General features: G+C 41.8%; 1 protein-coding gene across 2 annotated transcripts in view; it reads left to right on the forward strand.

Moving 5' to 3' along the window:
* Nucleotides 1-1,833: 1,833 nt before the first annotated feature.
* Nucleotides 1,834-24,626, forward strand: part of LOC133544366 (glutaminase kidney isoform, mitochondrial-like) — a 37,849-nt gene continuing 15,056 nt past the window's right edge. Inside the window, exons 1-7 of one of the 2 annotated variants that reach the window (XM_061889601.1) lie at nucleotides 1,834-2,166; nucleotides 15,083-15,179; nucleotides 15,270-15,388; nucleotides 18,299-18,428; nucleotides 18,502-18,581; nucleotides 22,986-23,149; nucleotides 23,393-23,451. In XM_061889601.1, coding sequence (XP_061745585.1) covers nucleotides 1,940-2,166; nucleotides 15,083-15,179; nucleotides 15,270-15,388; nucleotides 18,299-18,428; nucleotides 18,502-18,581; nucleotides 22,986-23,149; nucleotides 23,393-23,451 — 876 coding nt within the window. In that variant the 5' untranslated portion in view covers nucleotides 1,834-1,939. The remainder of the gene's footprint in view (nucleotides 2,167-15,082; nucleotides 15,180-15,269; nucleotides 15,389-18,298; nucleotides 18,429-18,501; nucleotides 18,582-22,985; nucleotides 23,150-23,392; nucleotides 23,452-24,626) is intronic. The other variant, XM_061889602.1, reaches the window with a different exon arrangement.

A 24,626-nucleotide genomic window follows, 5' to 3' on the forward strand; every position in this document is an offset into this window, starting at 1 on the left:
TGCATGCATACAACATGATGCATCACACATGCATGCATACAACATGATAAATCACATGTGCATGCATACAACATGATACATCACACATGCATGCATACAACATGATGCATCACACATGCATGCATACAACATGATACATCACACATGTATGCAAACAACATGATGCCATCACACATGCATGCAAACAACATGATGCATCACACATGCATGCATACAACATGATACATCACACATGCATGCATACAACATGATACATCACACATGTATGCAAACAACATGATGCCATCACACATGCATGCAAACAACATGATGCATCACACATGCATGCATACAACATGATGCATCACACATGCATGCAAACAACATGATACATCACACATGCATGCATACAACATGATGCATTACACATGCATGCATACAACATGATTCATCACACATGCATGCATACAACATGATACATCACACATGTATGCATACAACATGATGCCATCACACCTGCATGCATACAACATGATACATCACACATGCATGCATACAACATGATGCCATCACACATGCATGCATGCCCAGCACCACTTACGGCTAAAAGTCGTCTCTTTTCATCGCATAATTACACAGTATTTTGGACATCTACATTGCTGAATCTTTTGCAATGTGTCCAATTAATAATGGAGACGTCAAAGAAGAATGCTGTTGCTGGAAAGCAGTGGATTGCAGCTGCCTTTAGCAACCAAAACACAGCCGTTTTTTTCTTTGTTTGTTGTGAAGTTTTAATATGGAACGGAGCGGTCAAGCAAACATGTTTCTCTACCACATGTCAACCAGCAAGTTTTCGGATGAGAAAATTGTGATATTAGGTCGGCTTTTACCGGAGACTTGAGCGGATTTTGCGTCCTCCTGCAGCAGCTGTCAAAAAGGCAGCTGTGACTTCCCTCAGAGACACTGGCGGTCACCGCAGCCCTCCGACTTTCAGGTGTGACTTTATAATCTCACTAAAACACTATTAACACAAGTAGATAAGGGATTTTCCAGGATTGCCCTAGTAAATGTGTCTAATAACATCTGAATCTCTCCCACTGCCGTCACCTTTTTATTATTATTATTTTTTTAATGCTTCACTCTAACTTTCCTCATCCACGAATCTTTCATCCTCGCTCAAATTAATGAGGAAATCGTCGCTTTCTCGGTCCGAATCGCTCTCGCTGCTGGTGGCCATGATTGTAAACAATGTTAGGAGCCCTACAACCCGTGACGTCACGCGCACATATTCTGCTGCTTCAGGTAAAGGCAAGGCTTTTTTATTAGCGACCAAAAGTTGCAAAATTTATCGCCGATGTTCCTTACTAAATCCTTTCAGCAAAAATATGGCAATATCGCGAAATGAGCAAATATGACACACAGGGGTGCCGAAAAGCGGGGGGGTTAAGGAGACGGATTCTAGGGGCCCATGATGGAGTGGGGCCCAGAGGGGCCCTTAATGATGATGAAATTATATGAAATAATGTGTTGGGGGCCCTGTAAAGATTATTTTCATGGGGCCCAAAATCCCTAGTGGCGCCCCTGATGACACATAAAATGGACCTGCTATGCCCGTTTAAATAAGAAAATCTAATTTAACTCAGTGGCGTTGGTTAGATGATTGACAGTAAATCTAGCCAATTGAATTGCAAGTTTTGTTTTTTGGCGAACCAGTCAAAATGAGTCCAGGTTGTGACTTGTAAGGAAAACGCCTGCGGTTTGATGATTGGCAGTAAATCCAGCCAATCAGATTGCAAGTTATGTTTTTTGGAGGACCAATCAAAATGCGCGTAGGTGGTGACTTTGGAAGAGAACGCCCACGGTGCGTTCATTCGCCGGGAAAACCGTTACTATCGCGCTCCTCTCCTCCGTATATCGCGATAATTTGCCCGATTCACGCTCCTTTTTTCCCGGGGTTGAAATGTTACATTTACGGTCAAGAGCACTGCTCAAGGAGATTTTACACAGCCAGCTGAAGCGACCTTTGGCAGGCGGAGTCCACGCAGCACCTGCAGCCGGCTGCTGGTCGCCCTCCCCGGCCACCGGGAGAGCTTTCACCGGGCCGCTCGTCAGGCAGACCGGCGCCAGACGCTTTTGCTCCAAAGCAGACGGAAACAACGATGCCGCCAAAGAGTCTTACTCGGAGAAGTGAGTAAGCCGTGTAATGTCCACCATCATTGCACTAAATGCAGGATTTAACCTCATTACATGGGAGACTACTGGAAAGTAGGCAACATTACGGTTGTGTGTTGCTACAAACATTAGCTAGGCCCCTTTTTTAAATGTTTCTAGTAGAGTTTTTCATTGAGGTTCAATGGCGCTTGTTGTTAGCTACAGTTAGCTTGGGAGAGAACTACTGTGCGTGGATTTGACAGCTGAGCTGACCAAGCTTTTATTGTAAGGAGGGCGTGTGTTGTCCAACCCCCTGCTTGCAACCATGGTACCAGGTACCAGGTACTATCAATCAATCAATCAATCAATCAATTTTTATTTACATAGCCCTAAATCACCAGTGTCTCAAAGGGCTGCTCAAACTACAACACAAACCACGACATCCTCGGTAGAGCCCACATAAGGGCAAAGAAAACTCACCCCAGTGGGACGTCGGTGACAGTGACAATGATGACTATGAGAAACCTTGGAGAGGACCGCATATGTGGGCAGCCCCCCAACCCACTAAGGCAGGGGTGCCCACACTTTCTGCAGGCGAGCTACTTTTCAATTGACCAACTCGAGGGGATCTACCTCATTTATATATATCATTTATATTTATTTATTTATGAAAGAGACATTTTTGTAAACAAGTTAAATGTGTTCAATGATAATACAAGCATGTGTAACACATATAGATTTCTTTCTTTCACGAAGACAAGAATATAAGTTGGTGTATTACCTGATTCTGATGACTCGCATTGATTGGAATCAGACAGTAATGATGATAACGCCCACATTTTCAAACGGAGGAGAAAAAAAGTTGTCCTTTCTGTATAATACCACATGAAAGTGGTTGGTTTTTGGCATCTAATTCATCCAGCTTCCATACACTTTACAAGAAAAACATTGGCGGCAAATTCCGTAGCTTGCTTGATTGACATTCACGGCACCCGAGGGTCTTGTGAGATGACGCTGGCTGCTGCCAGTTCATTATTATGAAAAAATGACAGAGAGGAAGGCGAGAAACACTTTTTATTTCAACAGACTTTCGCGCCGTCCCTTCCGTCAAAACTCTAAAGGCCGACTGCACATTTCCTATCTTCACAATAAAAGCCCTGCTTCATGCTGCCTGCGCTAACAAAATAAGAGTCTCGGAAAGCTGGCGTGCACAAGTGATGTGCACGCCAGCTTTCTAAGGGATCGCTTGTGCACGCCAGTTTTCCGAGACTCTGTATTTAGTTAGCGCAGGCAGCATGAAGCAGGGCTTTTATTGTGAAGATAGGAAATGTGCAGTTGGCCTTTAGAGTTTTGACGGAAGGGACGGCGCGAGAGTCTGTTGAAATAAAAAGTGTTTCTCGCCTTCCTCTCGGTCATATTTTCATAATAATGATCTTGCAGCAGCCAGCGTCATCTCACAAGACCCTCCGGTACCGTGAATGTCATTTAAGTGACGTCTTGGTGAAGATTGATCACTCATTTTTAGGTCTATTTTTTTTAAAAGCCTGGCTGGAGATCGACTGACACACCCCCCGCGGTCGACTGGTAGCCCGCGATCGACGTAATGGGCACCCCTGCGCTAAGGGGACCGAAAGCAATGGATGTTGAGCGGGTCTAACATGATACTGCGAAAGTTCAATGCATAGTGGATTCAACACAACCGTGAGAGTCCAGTCCAAAGTGGATCCAACACAGTAGCGAGAGTCCCGTCCATAGTGGGGCCAACAGGAAACCATCCCAAGCGGAGGCGGATCAGCAGCGCAGAGATCCGTCCATCCATTTTCTACCGCTTATTCCCTTTCGGGGTTGCAGGGGGCGCTGGCGCCTATCTCAGCTACAATTGGGTGGAAGGCGGGGTACACCCTGGACAAGTCGCCACCTCATCGCAGGGCCAACACAGATAGACAGACAACATTCACACTCACATTCACACACTAGGGCCAATTTTAGTGTTGCCAATCAACCTATCCCCAGGTGCATGTCTTTGGAAGTGGGAGGAAGCCGGAGTACCCGGAGGGAACCCACGCACTCACAGGGAGAACATGCAAACTCCACACAGAAAGATCCCGAGCCCGGATTTGAACCCAGGACTGCAGGACCTTCGTATTGTGAGGCAGACGCACTAACCCCTCTGCCACCGTGAAGCCCAGCGCAGAGATGTCCCCAGCTAATACACGATCCCGACTCTGGACGAACGGTCCATCCTGGTTCCCGACTCTGGACAGCCAGTACTTCTTCCATGGCCACCGGACCGGACCCCCTCCACAAGGGAGAGTGGGACAGAGGAGGAAAAATAAAAGAAATGGCAGATCAACTGGTCTAAAACGGGGGTCTATTTAAAGCAGGGGTAGGGAACCTATGGCTCTAGAGCCAGATGTGGCTCTTTTGATGACTGCATCTGGCTCTCAGATAAATTTTAGCTGACATTGCTTAACACAATAAGTAATGAATAAATCCGCTGGTAATCACAGTATCAAAAATAACGTTCAAAATATAAAACATTGTCATGCATTTTCATTCATCCATCCGGTTTCTACCGCACCCGTTCAAGAAGTCGCATTAATGTATCTCATGTTTTTTGTTGGGCTTCACGGTAGCAGAGGGGTTAGTGCGTCTGCCTCACAATACGAAGGTAGTCCTGGGTTCAAATCCAGGCTCGGGAAATTTTTGTGTGGAGTTTGCATGTCCTCCCCGTGAATGCGTGGGTTCCCTCCGGGTACTCCGGCTTCCTCCCACTTCCAAAGACATGCACCTGGGGATAGGTTGATTGGCAACACTAAATGGTCCCTAGTGTGTGAATGTGAGTGTGAATGTTGTCTGTCTATCTGTGTTGGCCCTGCGATGAGGTGGCGACTTGTCCAGGGTGTACCCCGCCTTCCGCCCGATTGTAGCTGAGATAGGCGCCAGCGACCCCCGCGACTCCAAAAGGGAACAAGCGGTAGAAAATGGATGGATGGATGGATGTTTTTTGTAAGGGGCACTGGAAGCCAGCAGACCCGTCAGCGATCCTGTTCTGTCTCCCTGTAATGTTTGTTTGATCTTGAATGGGATTGTGCTGAAAATGGTAATTTTCCTGACGGAATAAATACAGTACTATCTAATCTAATCTAATCTAATTGAAAGAAGTATTTTATTTATTTTTGGCTAGCCTCAGAATAACAATGTTATTAAAAAGAGTAAGAGACTTATACTCTAAAAATGTTGGTCTTTCTTAAAAATGCACGCATATAGTTGTATTCAGTGTTAAAAAAAAAAAAAGTTTTTAAAATATTTGGCTTGTATGGCTCTCTCAGCCAAAAAGGTTCCCGACCCCTGATTTAAAGGCTAGAGTATACAAATGAGTTTTAAGGTGAGACTTAAATGCTTCTACTGAGGTGGCATCTCGAACTGTTACCGGGAGGGCATTCCAGAGTACTGGAGCCCGAAATGAAAACGCTCTATTGCTCGCAGACTTTTTTTGGGCTCTGGGAATCACTAATAAGCCGGAGTCCTTTGAACGCAGATTTCTTGCCGGGACATATGGTACAATACAATCGGCAAGATAGGATGGACCTAGACCGTGTAGTATTTTATACGTAAGTAGTAAAACCTTAAAGTCACATCTTAAGTCCACAGGAAGCCAGTGCAGGTGAGCCAGTACAGACGTAATATGATCAAACTTTCTTGTTCTTGTCAAAAGTCTAGCAGCCGCATTTTGTACCAACTGTAATCTTTTAATGCTAGACATGGGGAGACCCGAAAATAATACGTTACAGTAATCGAGACGAGACGTAACAAACGCATGGATAATGATCTCGGAGTAACTAGTGGACAAAATGGAGCGAATTTCAGCGATATTACGGAGATGAAAGAAGGCCGTTTTAGTAACATTCTTAATGTGTGACTCAAAGGAGAGAGTTGGGTCGAAGATAATACCCAGATTCTTTACCGAGTCGCCTCGTTTAATTGTCTGGTTATCAAATGTTAAAGTTGTATTATTAAATAGAGGTCGGTGTCTAGTAGGACCGATAATCAGCATTTACGTTTTTTTGGCGTTGAGTTGCAAAAAGTGCTATGGTACCAGGAACCAGGCGCTGTGGTACAATCTGGTGTGCCGTGGGGGATTATCTCATTTCACCTATTTGTCTATCTGTGTTGGCCCTGCGATGAGGTGGCAACTTGTCCAGGGTATACACCGCCTTCCGCCCGATTGTAGCTGAGATAGGCACCAGCACCCCTCGCGACCTCAAAGGGAATAAGCGGTAGAAAATGGATGGATGGGTTAAAAATATTTTTTGCAAGCCAGTAATTATAGTCTGCAAATGATGTGTTGTTGTCGAGTGTCTGTGCTGTCTAGAGCTCGGCAGAGTAACTCTTCCATATCAGTAGGTGGCAGCAGGTAGCGAATTGCTTTTTAGATGTCGGGAACAACGGGAGGCAGAGTGAAGGTAAAAAGGTGCCTAATGCTTAAACCAAAAATAAACAAAAGGTGAGTGCACCTAAGAAAAGGCACCAAAGCTTAGGGAAGGCTGTGCAGAACGAAACTAAAACTGAACCGGCTACAAAGTAAACAAAAACAGAATGCTGGACGACAGCAAAGACTTACTGTGGAGCAAAGACGGTGTCCACAGTGTACATCCGAACATGACATGACAATCAACAAAAGTTCCCACAAAGAAGGATACAAAGAATTGGAATATCCATCCATCCATCCATTTTCTACCGCTTATTCCCTTTCGGGGTCGCGGGGGGCGCTGGCGCCTATCTCAGCTACAATCGGGCGGAAGGCAGGGTACACCCTGGACAAGTTGCCACCTCATCGCAGGGCCAACACAGATTGGAATATCCTTGATTGCTAAAACAAAGTAGATCAAAGGAAGACATGAAACTGTTTCAGGAAAATACCAAGAAATGAGAAAAAGCCACCAAAATAGGAGCGCAAGACACGGAGTAAAACACTACACACAGGAAAATAGCAAGAAACTCAAAATAAGTCACGGCGTGATGTGTCAGGTGGTGACAGTACACCTACTTTGAGACAAGAGCTATATTGATGCATGCTTGGTTATGCTTTAAAAGTCACACCCAACGACTTTTTACTGTCAACTGAGTTTCGTTTTTTAAGGATTTTTGCTGGTGGTGTGCCTCCGGATTTTTTCAATGCAAAAAATGTGCCATGGCTCAAAAAAGGTTGAAACGCACTGGTCTAGAGCTCGGCAGAGTAACCGTGTAATACTCCTCCATATCAGTAGGTGGCAGCCGGTAGCTAATTGTCTGTAGATGTCGGGAACAGCGGGAGGCAGCGTGCAGGTAAAAAGGTGTTTAATGCCCATCCATCCATTTACTACCGCTTATTCCCTTTTGGGGTCGCGGAGGGCGCTGGTGCCTATCTCAGCTACAGTCGGGCGGAAGGCAGGGTAGACCCTGGACAAGTCGCCATCTCATCGCAGAGGTGTTTAAAGCTTAAACCAAAAATAAACAAAAGATTGTCACAGAGAGGAAACTTCCTTATGCTGCTGTATTGATGTCATCAACTGGTGAGCTGCTACCTTGCTTCAGAGCTTGTGAAAGTTTTTTTCTAGTCTATAATTGATGTCTCTCACTTGTATAGTAAAAGGATGAGGAGGTCATCCGAAACGTTGGTCAACTTTGACAGCCAGTTTAGACCCAGCGTTGGCGAAATGTTTGCACCCCCTTTTTTTGCGAGGGTTTTTAGTCATTCTTCGTCGAGACGGAACATATCCACATCATAACAGTCAGCGTCCCAGTGACAGCAGACATTGTACAGTAAGTGATTTGTGTTTGTTGTCATGAAGTCTGCGGTGAGTAGTAATCAGTGATGTTGATGAAGGTAAAAGCGAACATTATGATGCGTTTGTGAAATGAATGCTCCGTCGATTGATTAAAATGATCAAAATATGTAAATATTACATATTGTGAATGTGCCTGTTACTAATACTGCATTACATATTTACTTAATGTGTCTGTAAAATCTAGATACAATGTTTTGATGTTTATTTTAATCGTTTTATTGGCAGAATAGAGCGATTTCTATAGGATGCATAAAAAATGTAAAACGTGTGCTTGTCTTGCACAAGGTTAGTGAATGATAGGCAAAATTCCAAAATAATTCGGAATTTTTTTATTCTATCGTTAACAATACTTATGAGAGACTACAAAACAAAAGTTGTGTTTTTCTTACATTCTAATTTGTAAAAAATAACTTGTTCTAGGTGGCTAGCAATGCACCTACTGAGAATTATCAATTTTGTCTCTAAATTCCTTTAAAAATGCATTCAAAAACCGTCAACAATACTTAATTTGCGTTCTGTAACGTGTATAATGACCAAGCATTGGCAACATGGTTATTGTAAGAGCAAACACTGAGGAACTCTTTTTCTAGTGTACTAACACTTCGGCGTGCTACAGAGTTCTACATCAGCACCCGAATCGCGTTTGAGTTTGTATGTTATACAAGCTGCAGTTCATCCTCCATAAATTCAGGTTCAAAAATATAAGGTTGTGAATCCTCATTTGTCCAAAAATAGTCATCTTCATTGTCTGGTACTAAGTCTGCCATTATTACAAAACACTCATGTTTGTATCCAGAAGTAGGAAAACACTTTTGTTGACGGAAATGGAAATTGCGCTGCTATGGAACTGAAATAAATGTGCCAAGGAGATTATATTATATTATATTATAATGACCAAAATATGGTAATTAATGTATATATTACTTATTGTTATGAAGGTGTTTGTTACTACATTATACATGTACTTGCAGTGTGTATATTGTACATTTTACATATTGTTATGAAAGTGTTTGTTGCTACATTATATATATACTTGCAGTGTGTATATTGTACATATTACATAGCGTTATGAAAGTGTTTGTTACTACATTATATATGTACTTGTAGTGTAAATTGTACATAATATATATATATATAATTGTAGTGTGTATATTGTACATATTACATATTGTTATGAAGGTGTCTGTTACATTTTACATATTGTTATGAAAGTGTTTGTTGCTACATTATATATATACTTGCAGTGTGTATATTGTACATATTACATATTGTTATGAAGGTGTCTGTTACTACATTATATATGTACTTGTAGTGTAAATTGTACATAATATATATATATAATTGTAGTGTGTATATTGTACATATTACATATTGTTATGAAGGTGTCTGTTACTACATTATATATATATACTTGTAGTGTGTATATTGTACATATTACATATTGTTATGAAAGTGTTTGTTACTACATTATATATATACTTGCAGTGTGTATATTGTACATATTACATATTGTTATGAAGGTGTCTGTTACTACATTATATACATATATACTTGTAGTGTGTATATTGTACATACTACATATTGTTATGAAAGTGTTTGTTGCTACATTATATATATACTTGCAGTGTGTATATTGTACATATTACATATTGTTATGAAAGTGTTTGTTACTACATTATATATGTACTTGTAGTGTATATTGTACATAATATATATATATATATATATATATATATATATATATATATATATATATATATATATATATATAATTGTAGTGTGTATATTGTACATATTACATAATGTTATGAAGGTGTCTGTTACTACATTATATATATATACTTGTAGTGTGTATATTGTACGTATTGCATATTGTTTTGAAGGTGTCTGTTACTTGTAGTGTGTATATAAAACATTGATGGAGGGTTTTGCAGTTGCTTTAGAGGATTTTGAAGGCGACAACTTGGCTGCATCTTGCAAGTGTTTTTTTTTTATCATCTTAAAATCCTACAAAAAAAAAGTTGTTTTCTTTTCTTGCATAATGATTGTAAAAGATGGGCAAAATTCCCCCCCAAAAAGCATTTATCTTATGTGGTGTTTAGCTTATTCATATTCAGTTATTTTGCAATCGAATAAGCTATTGATTATTTTATTACTTTGTTTGATTAATCGAGTTATCAAGTAAAACAAACTTCATAGCCCCAATGCACATGTTAGGTAAACTAGTTTAAATAAACATTTTGTCTGTTTTCAAATCTAATATTTTTCTAGGATTCCACATTAAAATTGCACTTTGAACTTGTGTGCATTAAAAAATGTTTAAATCTCCACTGATGGCTGCCACACAAATCACACCACCGCTCTCATGAATGCTCTACAGCAGCAGCTGTGTGGAAACTGATTATGTACAGTATTCAAAGTTCTGGCCACTCCATGTGGTTTGGATTTTGTTGTTATTTGTTAGTTGCAGTCATTAAACGATTATTCGAAGCAACACAATATATAAATCAAATTAACGGATTGAGTGGTTGCAGCCCTATTCATATCACACTTGTTCACGGTGACAAGTAAAAATAACTCAAGTAGTTTTGAGTCTGCGGAGCATCCTTGGATGAAAGGTGCGTGTAAAATTACTGCAGGGATTGTATCTGATAAGACATAAATGCTGTCTGGTTACTGGACACCCAGGGCTGTGATCCAACTAATGGAGGTTAAAATGTTTGTTGGATGTACCTCGCCTACGTAGTTTTTGCACATTTTCCTGTAGAAATGCCCGTGAGCTGGCACACTGCCCAGCACTCGTGTCTAAGAGGAGAAGATGAGTCACTACCAGTTTGATTTGTGCAACGTTGGCGCTTGCTGGCTGCAAGGCGAGCGCATTTTTTTTTTACCCCAAAACCCATTTGGTGCTATTGCATTACCTTCACCCATACAGTCTGTCAGTCAAGGACAAAGGCAAGCGCTAATGAGGCCAGCTACTGCGCCAGATGTTGCAGGTTTTCCACCTTTGACCTGCAGCTGCCTGGCAATCCTCATTATAGTGAAGTTTATTTAGGTCGTATTTTTGCAGCCCTGCTATTGTTGCCAGTCTTCATATGTACTGTACTTTATTACCAGCCATATTTGTTGTATTAAATAGCTCAATTATTTTTTTTTTTACTGTATATGCTGTGACTTGAAAAAGTATTCATACCCCTTGAGAACAAACCAATCATATTTTATCTGAACTTTATGTGAAAGGTCAACACAAAGCAGCACAATTGTGAAGCAGAAGGCAAGTAACACAGTTGTCCCTGGTTGTTTGTACATTTTTTAAAGCATGTTCTACTATTTTTTTGTCAAAATTAAGCATTTCAAGCATGAAAGGGCTAAACTAAAAATAATAATACAACAGTAATATTGGCAACTACAGGAGACCAGACCATCAGAGTGCTGTTCAGTATCCTTGCCACTGATTGGCTTAACCACAAGCAGCTTTACTAATATATATTTTTTTAAATTAAAATAATGTAAAGGTGAGTTAAGGGTGTTATTTCATGTCGAGAGCAGTCTCATAGCGTTAAAAAACATTTATAAAAGGTCGTAAACAGTTTTTTTATTCTCTAGCTATGAAAATATTTTATTCATAATTAAGGATTCCTACTTTGTGCAAATTTATCCTGGTCATTATCAGAACCAATTAACAGCAAAAACAAGGGACAGCTCCACATTATTTTTTTAACTTTTGTATAAATCCTCTTAAGGCCGAAGCTGTTTGTTTACATGCTTTTCTTATTTCTCTTTGTTATTTGGGCTTATTGGACCGTAATTAGAATAAAAACTAAGAATCATATTTTTATATGATGTATTTAGTCCATAAGTAACAAACGTGTACTTCATGTGTGCATGCACATTTTTATTTTTGCACTTTTTTTTCCCAAATTCCATTGTATTTTATACTCTTCTGACACCACCAGTTGGCAGTATAAGTGTCCACATAAGCGACAATAAAACCCCAATTTAGAAGTGTACACAATTTTGGAAATAAGAGCTAAAAGGTGCTGTCCACACATGTGGACACTAAGCCTTTAGAGGTTTGAATATATATATATTTTTTTTACAAATTAAAAACTGAAAAGTAGACTCAATCAAAATTCTGAAACCTGTATTTCACTCCAAATAATCTGACTGAGTTTGAGCTTTCTTTGCAAAAAAAAAATGGGCAAAAACTTCAAGTCTTTAGATGTGACGTGCAAAGCGGTTAGAGACATAAAGGAAAAGCTATTATTGCCGCAAAAAGTAGTTCCACAAAATATTGACTCAGGTGGCTCAATTTTTACCTGTCGCACTTGTCAGTTTTTGTTTGTAAAAAAAAAGGGTAATACTTTTGCTTTTTCTTTACAGTTGTGTGCTGCCTTTTTTGTTGGTCTCTCAGATAAAATCCCAATAAAATATATTTGTCGTGATGTGACAAATTGTAGAAAAGTCCAAAGGGTATAAATACTTGTTTAACTGTAGATTTCAGCAAGTTCTACCTGAATGTTGTCAAGTTTTGTATATTGTCACAAATCAATAATATTTCCTCTGCACATTCTCTCCCTCATGTTGATCTACTTGCTTTACATTGTAAGTATATGTTTATTTTTTTTGTAGTTTTTTTCCCTTCAGTAGAAGTAGTCCTCCTCTCACCATTTCCTTTTAAATTGACCCCACTTCCTCTTTTCATGGTTAACCCACTAATGCTCAACAGTAGGATATAATCCTTGAGTGCAGTCAATTTCTGGTATTTAAGTTCTAGTCGGGTCACTACTGCTGCTGAATCTCTCCAAAGGGAACCTCTCTCACATGTGAAGGTGTCCAAAGTGTCTCCAGCTGCCAGCTAAAAAGGTTTTGCCTTTCTGAACACACTGACCTGTGTCATGTGAGCAGTCAGCTTTGTGTAAATCCAATCAGATGTTGATTTGAAACATAGCTGAGTGTCTGAACGTTGCCCTCCTGACCTAACGAACATTCCTGGGTGCTACAAGTACCAGCCAGGTCCAACCAGAAGGTGCATCTGTTCTTCTCAGGACATTTCAATATACTGCAGTGTTTTGTGATTCTTTAAAAACAATTATAAATCCCAAGTATAGCGGTGCCTTGGTTTTTGTTATATTTTGTATTTGTTGGACCATAAGTCGCACTGGGTTATAATATTAATAATAATAATAATTAGGGATGCACCGATTAATCGGTAACCGAATATATTCGGCCGAATATGGCAAAAAAAGCCACATTCGGCCTTCGGTGGATTGAGTTAAAAACAAGGCCGAATAGTGGCGTGTGACGCAAGTTTTTGACGCGGTGACGCAATCAACCAACGTGCAGTGACGTTGGGATATGTTGTGTACCTGTATAAATCATTTTCAACCCATATTCAGTTGAATATGCTACAAAGACAACAAATTTGATGTTCAAACTGATAAACATTTTTGTTTTTTTGCAAATAATCATTAACTTTAGAATTTGATGCCAGCAACACATGACAAAGAAGTTGGGAAAGGTGGCAATACATACTGATTAAGTTAAAGAATGCGCGTCAAACACTTATTTGGAACATCCCACAGGTGTGCAGGCTAATTGGAAACAGGTGGGTGCCATGATTGGGTATAAAAACAGCTTCCCAAAAAATGCTCAGTCTTTCACAAGATAGGATGGAGCCAGGTACACCCCTTTGTCCACAACTGCGTGAGCAAATAGTCAAACAGTTTAAGAACAACGTTTCTCAAAGTGCAATTGCAAGAAATTTAGGGATTTCAACATCTACGGTCCATAATATCATCAAAAGGTTCAGAGAATCTGGAGAAATCACTCCACGTAAGCGGCATGGCTGAAAACCAACATTGAATGACCGTGACCTTCCATCCCTCAGACAGCACTGTATCAAAACCCGACATCAATCTCTAAAGGATATCACCACATGGGCTCAGGAACACTTCAGAAAACCACTGTCACTAAATACAGTTTGTCACTACATCTGTAAGTGCAAGTTAAAGCTCTACTATGCAAAGCGAAAGCCATTTATCAACAACATCCAGAAACGCCGCCGGCTTCTCTGAGCCCGAGACCATCTAAGATGGACTGATGCAAACTGGAAAAGTGTTCTGTGGCCTGACAAGTCCACATTTCAAATTGTTTTTGGAAATATTCGACATTGTGTCATCCGGACCAAAAGGGAAGCGAACCATCCAGACTGTTATCAACGCAAAGTTCAGAAGCCAGCGTCCGTGATGGTATGGGGGTGCATTAGTGCCCAAGGCATGGGTAACTTACACATCTGTGAAGGCACCATTAATGCTGAAAGGTACACACAGGTTTTGGAACAACATATGCTGCCATCTTTTTCATGGACGCCCCTGCTTATTTCAGCAAGACAATGCCAAGCCACATTCAGCACGTGTTACAACAGCGTGGCTTTGTAAAAAAAGAGTGCGGGTACTTTCCTGGCCCGCCTGCAGTCCAGACCTGTCTCCCATCGAAAATGTGTGGCGCATTATGAAGCGTAAAATACGACAGCGGAGACCCCGGACTGTTGAACGACTGAAGCTCTACATAAAACAAGAATGGGAAATAATTCCACTTTCAGAGCTTCAACAATTAGTTTCCTCAGTTCCCAAACGTTTATTGAGTGTTGTTAAAAGAAAAGGTGATGTAACACAATGGTGAACATGCCCTTTCCCAACTACTTTGGCACGTGTTGCAGCCATGAAATTCTAAGTAAATTTTTATTTGCATAAAAAAAAAAGTTTATGGGTTTGAACATCAAATATCTTGTCTCTGTAGTGCATTCAATTGAATATGGGATGAAAATTATTTGCAAATCATTGTATTCCGTTAATATTTACATCTAACACAATTTCCCAACTCATATGTAAACGGGGAAACAAGAGCAAATAATAAATGCCCCACAGCAAGAGGATAGATAAAAAGTGAGGTAGCATAGTCACTATATCATGTCGGCCACTGGCAGTGGACCTGACTCACTCCCTGGCTGGTACTCTAGCAATAACCCCTGCACATGCAGCAATGTGCAATGTTTTGACTTGGTAGCATTTTCCTGCATGTCTCATATGTGTCGTCTCAACTGTGTGTGTTTCCTGCAGGAGAAGAAAGGCAGGCGTTCTTCCCAGCCTGGAGGACCTCCTCTTTTACACGATAGCTGAAGGCCAAGAGAAGATCCCAGCACACAAATTTACCACAGTGAGTTTTCTACCAAAATAAATCGGTCCTAATGAAGCTTTTTTTTTTGTTTTGTTTTGTCCACCTTGCTATCTTCTTCACTCTCATTAGGCTCTCAAAGCCACGGGGCTTCGCACAGGAGACCCCAGGCTCAAAGAATGTATGGAGATGCTGAAGGTCACCTTGAAAACCACCTCAGATGGTGCCCTGGACAAACATCTTTTCAAAAAGTATGTGTTTGCCATTCCAACTATAGCTTCAATTTTGTGTGCGTGTTTTTTTGAACCATTAAGTGCCGCCTCATGTGAATTATTCAGCACTGCGTCCTCACTTTACTTCGTCCCCTGGTTCTGATCCTGCTGGACTAAGGCACACATCCTGAGAGCAGGCAAAACAGTGAAGTGCAAAGTAACCCCCACTGATGCCAGACTTTGGGATGGTGGCTTGCTGGGCCAGGGCATGTGACAGCTCACTCCTGACACCTCTCCCGCTACTGGCAGTGATCCATTGCCTACCGGGGCTGTTTTTTTTTTTTTTTAGTTTAGCCTCTGCAGGAAGCACATGAGCAGCGTGTGGAGTGTAGCGTGCGTTTCCCCCACAGGGATCCCACGCTACAGGGATTACAGGGAGTGATGCCAGAGAGATAGCTTAGCCACAAACAGACGCTACAACCCTGCTGCCTTGTTTTCCTCTAAATGTCTGTCACAACTTGGAGCAGTATGGATGTAACTTAAGGGAGGGTCAGGGGGGGGATATGTCAATCCAATCCAATCCACTTTATTTGTATAGCACAGGGGTCGGCAGCCCAAAAGGTTGAAAGAGCCATATTGGACCAAAAATACAAAAACAAATCTGTCTGGAGCCGCAAAAAATTAAAAGCCATATTACATACAGAGGGCTTCACGGTGGAAGAGGGGTAAGTGCGTCTGCCTCACAATACAAAGTTCCAGCAGTCCTGGGTTCAAATCCAGGCTCGGGATCTTTCTGTGTGGAGTTTGCATGTTCTCCCCGTGAATGCGTGGGTTCCCTCCGGGTACTCCGGCTTCCTCCCACTTCCAAAGACATGCACCTGGGGATAGGTTGATTGGCAACACTAAATTGGCCCTAGTGTGTGAATGTTGTCTGTCTATCTGTGTTGGCCCTGCGATGAGGTGGCGACTTGTCCAGGGTGTACCCCGCCTTCCGCCCGATTGTAGCTGAGATAGGCGCCAGCGCCCCCCGCGACCCCAAAAGGGAATAAGCGGTCGAAAATGGATGGATTACATACAGATAGTGTCATGAGATATAAATTGAATTAAAGGGGAACATTATCACAATTTCAAAAGGGTTAAAAACAATAAAATTCAGTTCCCAGTGGCTTGTTGTATTTTTTTAAGTTTTTAAAAAAAAATTTTACCGGTCCCCGAATAGTCCTAAAAAAGCTTTAAAGTGCTTGATTTTCGCTATTTGCGATGCGACCATCCATTTCCCTGTGACGTCATACAGTGCTGCCAATGTAAACAAACAATCAATCAATCAATCAATCAATGTTTACTTATATAGCCCTAAATCACTAGTGTCTCAAAGGACTGTACAAACCACAACACAAACCACTACGACATCCTCGGTAGGCCCACATAAGGGAAAGGAAAACTCACACCCAGTGGGACAATGGCAGATACCACACCAAGATATAGCGACATTAGCTCGGATTCAGACTCGGATTTCAGCGGTTTAAGCGATTCAACAGATTACGCATGTATTGAAACAGATGGTTGGAGTATGAAAGTATTGAAGAAGAAACTAAAGCTATTGAGCGAATAGCTATTGACACTATTCATAGCCATAGCCTGGCCAAATAGCTGCGTTAGCATCGCCGGTAAAATGTGCGCACCACAAGATCAGGACTTTCGCATCTTTTGACACTGGAGCAACTTAAATCCATCGATTGGTAAGTGTTTTTTTCGCATTAAATATGTGTGGAAAGAAACGTGATATTGTTGCAAATGCATCTGCAGGTTATCCATACATCTCTGTGCCATGTCTGCTTTAGCACCGCCGGTAAATAGCATGTTAGCATCATTTAGCGTAGCATGTTAGCATCGATTAGCTGGCAGTCAACATCAACAAAATTCACCTTTGTGATTTAGTTGACTTTATAGTTGCAAATGCATCTACAGATTATCCATACGTCTCTGTGCCATGTCTGCTTTAGCACCGCCGGTAAATAGCATGTTAGCATTGATTAGTGTAGCATGTTAGCATCGATTAGCTGGCAGTCACGCCGCTACCAAATATGTCTGATTAGCACATAAGTCAACATCAACAAACTCACCTTTGTGATTTAGTTGACTTTATAGTTGCAAATGCATCTGTAGGTTATTCATACATCTCTGTCCCATGTAAAATGTGGAGACACTCCAGCACATTCAATGGGGGTCTGGCGGCAGACACTTTCGCATCTTCTTGCCAGTGGTGCAACTTGAATCCCTCCCTGTTAGTGTTGTTACACCCTCCGACAACACACCAACGAGACATGATGTCTCCAAAGTTCCAAAAAATAGTCGAAAAAACGGAAAATAACAGAGCTGAGACCCGGTGTTTGTAATGTGTTGAAAATGAAAATGGCAGCTGTATTACCTCGGAGACGTCACCTTCTGACGTCATCACCACATGAGTGATAAACAGAAAGGCGTTTAATTCGCCAAAATTCACCCATTTAGAGTTCGGAAATCGGTTAAAAAAATATATGGTCTTTTTTCTGCACCATCAAGGTATATATTGACGTTTACATAGGTCTGGTGATAATGTTCCCCTTTAAGAAGACTTAAAGGAAACTAAATGAGCTCAAATATAGCTACAAATGAGGCATAATGATGCAATATCTACATACAGCTAGCCTAAATAGCATGTTAGCATTGATTAGCTTGCAGTCATGCCGTGACCAAATATGTCTGATTAGCACTCCACACAAGTCAATACCCTGCCTTCCGCCCGATTGTAGCTGAGATAGGCGCCAGCGCCCCCCGCGACCCCAAAAGGGAATAAGCGGTAGAAAATGGATGGATGGACAAGTCAGAGCAGTCCACTTCCACAGTACATCATTACATGTAACCTTTGTAACATTCATCTAATATTTAATGTATATTTTTTTTGTGCAGATGTGTTCAGAGCAACATAGTTCTGCTCACTCAGGCCTTCCGAAAGAAGTTTGTTATCCCAGACTTTCAGCCCTTCTGCAGGCATATGGATGAGCTCTACGAAAAGGCCAAGAACCTCTCTGGAGGACAGGCGAGTGACGACACAAATACCGCACCGGTTTAGTGGGTTCATTCTGATGTGTCATGAAAAATTGTGACTGCAGGTGGCGGACTACATTCCCCAACTGTCACGCTTCTCCCCGGACTTGTGGGCCGTATCGCTGTGCACCGTGGACGGTCAGAGGTAATGTCGTCATACGTACAGACAGTACAGTATGGATACTCGATATTTGTGGGGGTTAGCTTCCAAGATGGCAAACCAATACCATTAAAAGTCCTAAAAATGTCTATTGATCCATCAATCTCTTATTGTCATTGTCATAATAACATCAGTTATACACCTCAACAAAATGTAGTCGGAGGATAACAACTGCATAGTTGAGTGCAGTCAATGTAGCTTCATAGTCTTCTGGTACAGTCGTTTTTGTAGCATTTAACAGGACAAAGGTGGGGTGACGTTTTGAAGTCAGATTTCTGAGTGTTATGTTGATCCTTCAGAAAGGCAATGTCCAGGGCACAGTTATTGAGGTGATGGGGAGTGCGGTGTTAAGATGAAATAAACTTTGATCAATGATTGACCGGGGCAGAAAAATGGTAGGCTGTTCATTTAGCATCTTCACAGACTGAAGATACAGACTGGTGGTCCTGGCATGAATAGACCTGTACTTTTTCTATAAAATCTGCGCCAGTCAAAAAAGTAGCGCTCCGTTAAGTTATTTAAATCAATCAATCAATGTTTATTTATATAGCCCAAAATCACAAATGTCTCAAAGGACTGTACAAACCATTACGACTACGACATCCTCGGAAGAACCCACAAAAGGGCAAGGAAAACTCACATCCAGTGGGACGCCAGTGACAATGCTGACTATGAGAAACCTTGGAGAGGACCTCAGAAGTGGGCAACCCCCCCCTCTAGGGGACCGAAAGCAATGGATGTCGAGCGGGTCCAACATGATACTGTGAAAGTTCAATCCATAGTGGCTCCAACACAGCCACGAGAGTTCAGTTCAAAGCGGATCCAAGACAGCAGCGAGAGTCCCGTCCACAGGAAACCATCTCAAGCGGAGGCGGATCAGCAGCGTAGAGATGTCCCCAACCGATACACAGGCGAGCGGTCCATCCTGGGTCCCGACGAGCGGTCCATCCTGGGTCTCGACTCTGGACAGCCAGTACTTCATCCATGATCATCGGACCGGACCCCCTCCACAAGAGAGGGGGGGACGTAGGAGAAAAAAGAAAAGAAGCGGCAGATCAACTGGTCTAAAAAGGAGGTCTATTTAAAGGCTAGAGTATACAGATGAGTTTTAAGGTGAGACTTAAATGCTTCTACTTAGGTAGCATCTCGAACTGTTACCGGGAGGGCATTCCAGAGTACTGGAGCCCGAACGGAAAACGCTCTATAGCCCGCAGACTTTTTTTGGGCTCTAGGAATCACTAATAAGCCAGAGTCCTTTGAACGCAGATTTCTTGCCGGGACATATGGTACAATACAATCGGCAAGATAGGATGGAGCTAGACCGTGTAGTATTTTATACGTAAGTAGTAAAACCTTAAAGTCACATCTTAAGTGCACAGGAATCCAGTGCAGGTGAGCCAGTATAGGTATATATGTATGTATATATGTATATAAAGGTATATACAGTATAGGTATATATGTATGTATATATGTATATAAAGGTATATACAGTATAGGCGTAATATGATCAAACTTTCTTGTTCTTGTCAAAAGTCTATCAGCCGCATTTTGTACCAACTGTAATCTTTTAATGCTAGACATGGGGAAACCCGAAAATAATACGTTACAGTAATCGAGACGAGACGTAACAAACGCATGGATAATGATCTCGGCGTCTTTAGTGGACAAAAATCTAAATATTTAATTGCATTAATTGACTCCAGGTCCATGGTTGGAGTGTCTGCCCTAAGATCGGTAGATTGTGAGTTCAAATCCCGGCCGAGTCATCCCAAAGACTATAAAAATGGGACCCATTACCTCCCTGCTTGGCACTCAGCATCAAGATAGGGCTGGGCGATATGGCCTTTTTTGTAATATCGTGATATTTTATAGCCATATCGCGATACACCATATATATATCCATATGTTGCCTTAGCCTTGAATGAACACTTGATGCATATAATCACAGCAGTATGATGATTTTATGTGTCTACATTAAAACATTCTTCTTCATACTGCATTCATATATGCTACTTTTAAACTTTCATGCAGGAAATCACAACTAAAGAAATCACAATTTTTTTCATACGGTGTTGATCTGGAAATGTTTGCCTCGGCATTTTGATGGTGAGGGCGTGTGGCAGCGAATAAAGATGTTGACATGCGGAGTAAGCACTCCCTATTCTCTAGCACAGGGGTGCCCATTACGTCGATCGTGATCGACTGGTCGATCTCCGAGGGTGTATCAGTCGATCTCAAGCCAGGCATTAAAAAATAGACATAAAAATGAGCAATCATCAATCATACCAAGACTTCACCTTCGTCAGTTGTTTGACATTCTCGGCACCCGAGGATCTTGTGAGATGACGCTGGCTGCTGCGAGCTCATATTTAAGAAAAAAATCACTAACAGGGCGGACGCAGAAAAACACATTTTATTTCTAGAGACTCCGTACCTACTGTCAAAACTCTAAAGACCGACTGCACAGTTCCTGTCTTCACCATAAAAGACCTGTTTCATCCTGCCTGTGCTAACAAAATAAGAGTCTCAGAAAGCTAGCGTGCACAAGCTAGCAAGCTACGGAGTTTGATGCCAATGTATTTCTCCCCCGCCCTCAGCGACCGCTTTCTCACTTGCTTGCCCACCCGCACAGTCACTGACATCACTCACCTGCTGCCAGACATTAAAGGGCCACACACATATGCTACTCTCATAACAAAGTGTTTAAAAACGAGTATGCAAGTTGGACAAATGAGATGCCAAAACCAACCACTTTCATGTGGTATTGGACAGAAAGGAGGACTTTTTTTTTTCCTCCATTTGAAAATGCGGACGTTATCAGCACCACTGTCTAATTCCAATCAATGCAAGTCATCAGAATCAGCTAATACACCAACTTATATTCTTGTCTTCATGAAAGAAAGGAATCTGTGTGTTAAACATGCTTGTATTATCATTAAACACCATTAACTTGTTAACAAAAATGTCTCTTTCATAAATAAATAAATATAAATTATAAATAGGAATGAGGTAGATCTCCTCGACTTGGTCAATTGAAAAGTAGCTCGCCTGCAGAAAAAGTGTGAGCGCCCCTGCTCTAGCAGATAACTTTTCAAATCGTAATGCTACATGTTATTGCAACACCGTTTTTGCCCTACACTTGACAAATTACGGTTGTCTGTTCGACATATTCCCACTTGTAGCCAAACCACCGCCAGATCTTGGGAATGAATTCTTCCTTCATTTGTTAGCAGATTCACACCTTCTTTCTCTCGTATTACCACTCGCACCTCTCCGCTAGCATCACAGCTAACGTTACCCATGCTGCTACCTCTCTACTTCGCGAGGGCGTGTACGTATGTGACGTATGACGTGACAGTATGTGACTTGTGTAAGAGGGTGCGCTTGTCTGTGAGTACGAGGGTCAGGAAAGAGCGAGAAGAGCCTGTAATGTAATGCCCGCAGCTAAAAGCAACTGCGTGAGAACGTATACTCGAATATCACGATATAGTCATTTTCTTTATCGCACAGAGACAGACCCGCGATATATCGCCCAGCCCTACATCAAGGAGCTGGAATTGTGGGTTGAATCACCAAAAATGATTCCCGGGCGAGGTCACCGCTGCTGCCCACTGCTCCCCTCACCTCCCAGGGGGTGATCAAGCGTGATGGGTCAAATGCAGAGAGTAATTTCGCCACACGTAGTGTGTGTGTGACAATCATTGGTACTTTAACTTATTATAGGTCCACCAGTTAGTGACTTCTTCTTTATAAGAAGCTTCCTACTGTTTAATTAAACACGTGTCGATTGTAGTTTTATACTTCCCAAACAATTACTGCCATATGTACAGTTTATAGTTTTTGTAAATGGGCTATACTCGTATCGCGCTTTTCTACCTTTTTAAGGAACTTAAAAGCTAAATCCACAACCACCCATTCACACACTGATGGCGGGAGCTGCCATGCAAGGCCCTAACCACCCCCCATCAGGAGCAAGGGTGAAGTGTCTTCCTCAAGGGCACAACGGATGTGACTAGGATGGTAGAAGGTGGGGATTGAACCTGGAACCTTCAGGTTGCTGGCACAGCCACTCTCCCAACTGCGCCACACCGACCGTCCCTAACAAGGACAAGACTTGGTGACACCACCGTACTTGCTGGAAAATTCTGAGTGACTCGACTTATGAGATAATCCCCTTGCCGCACTGTTTTATTTATTTAAATAAGAAGGGTTTTGGTTGTGCAATGCAAGTGACAACAAAACATTGATTTACAATTCAAAGGAGAGATAATTGTGTATATGCGGAGTCACCCATCCCAAACCTTGAGAAGGTGGGGATCCATCGTACTGTTGTCCATAACTACTCTCAACATTGTGCCACCTCTTACAGTATTTATGTCTCCCATCCAGGCACACGATTGGTGACACCAAGGTTCCCTTCTGTCTGCAGTCCTGCGTCAAGCCGCTGAAGTACGCCATCGCTGTGCACGACCATGGAACCGAGTATGTGCACCGATTCATTGGCAAGGAACCCAGCGGCCTGCGATTCAACAAGCTCTTTTTGAATGAAGAAGGTAAGGCAAAGAACACTTGTTCACTTCCGACTGTCATGGCTGCCTGAAAGAGAAGCTGTCTCTGGCCTCGTTGCCATGGAAGCGGTCTAAAATATTGATGAGAGGTTGTGTCCCAGCAGCAAGAGTGTGACGAGACTCCACCTGAGAAACGGCTAATGGACGATATTGTAGTCGTGATATGTTTTCAGGCTTCTGTGTGTAAAGGAGAGATTTCTGTGTGAGACTTAAGGCTGTGTGTTGCAGATAAACCACACAACCCCATGGTGAATGCCGGCGCCATTGTGTGTACCTCTCTCATTAAGGTAAAAACATACAACTTGTTTCACTGAATTCAGTCGATCATGTTGGCACACATAATTCATATGAATCATCAGATGTGTGCAACAGGGCCAGATTAAGGTTATAATCTTGCTGAAAGGGGATTTGGTGGGAAGAAGCATAACCGGGACACTGTGCATGCGCACTCATTGAAACATCAGACAGGTCACCTTCCTTGACTTGTATGCAATTATACAATACTGCCCTCTGCTGGATTTCCTCAAAATGTAATAAAAAGGGTTAGGGTTAACGTAGTGCCTTAAACAGACAAAAGTAATGTGTAAATAATGTCAATAACTACAAACCCCGTTTCCATATGAGTTGGGAAATTGTGTTAGATGTAAATATAAACGGAATACAATGATTTGCAAATCATTTTCAACCCATATTCAGTTGAATATGCTACAAAGACAACATATTTGATGTTCAAACTGATAACCTTTTTTTTTTTTTTGCGAATAATCATTAACTTTAGAATTTAAAGCCAGCAACACGTGACAAAGAAGTTGGGAAAGGTGGCAATGAATACTGATAAAGTTGAGGAATGCTCATCAAACACTTATTTGGAACATCACACAGGTGTGCAGGCTAATTGGGAACAGGTGGGTGCCATGATTGGGTATAAAAACAGCTTCCCCAAAAATGCTCAGTCTTTCACAAGAAAGGATGGGGCGAGGTACACCCCTTTGTCCACAACTGCGTGAGCAAATAGTCAAACAGTTTAAGAACAACGTTTCTCAAAGTGCAATTGCAAGAAATGTAGGGATTTCAACATCTACGGTCCATAATATCATCAAAAGGTTCAGAGAATCTGGAGAAATCACTCCACGTAAGCAGCATGGTCGGAAATCAACATTGAATGACCGTGACCTTCGATCCCTCCGACGGCACCGTATCAAAAACCGGCATCAATCACTAAAGGATATCACCACATGGGCTCAGGAACACTTCAGAAAACCACTGTCACTAAATATAGATTGTCGCTGCATCTGTAAGTGCAAGTTAAAGCTCTACTATGCAAAGCGAAAGCCATTTATCAACAACATCCAGAAACGCCGCCAGCTTCTCTGGGCCTGAGATCATCTAAGAGGTACTGATGCAAAGTGGAAAAGTGTTCTGTGGTCTGACGAGTCCATATTTGAAATTGTTTTTGGAAATA

This window comes from Nerophis ophidion, linkage group LG27 (assembly GCF_033978795.1).
Source record: "Nerophis ophidion isolate RoL-2023_Sa linkage group LG27, RoL_Noph_v1.0, whole genome shotgun sequence".
NCBI lineage: Eukaryota > Metazoa > Chordata > Actinopteri > Syngnathiformes > Syngnathidae > Nerophis > Nerophis ophidion.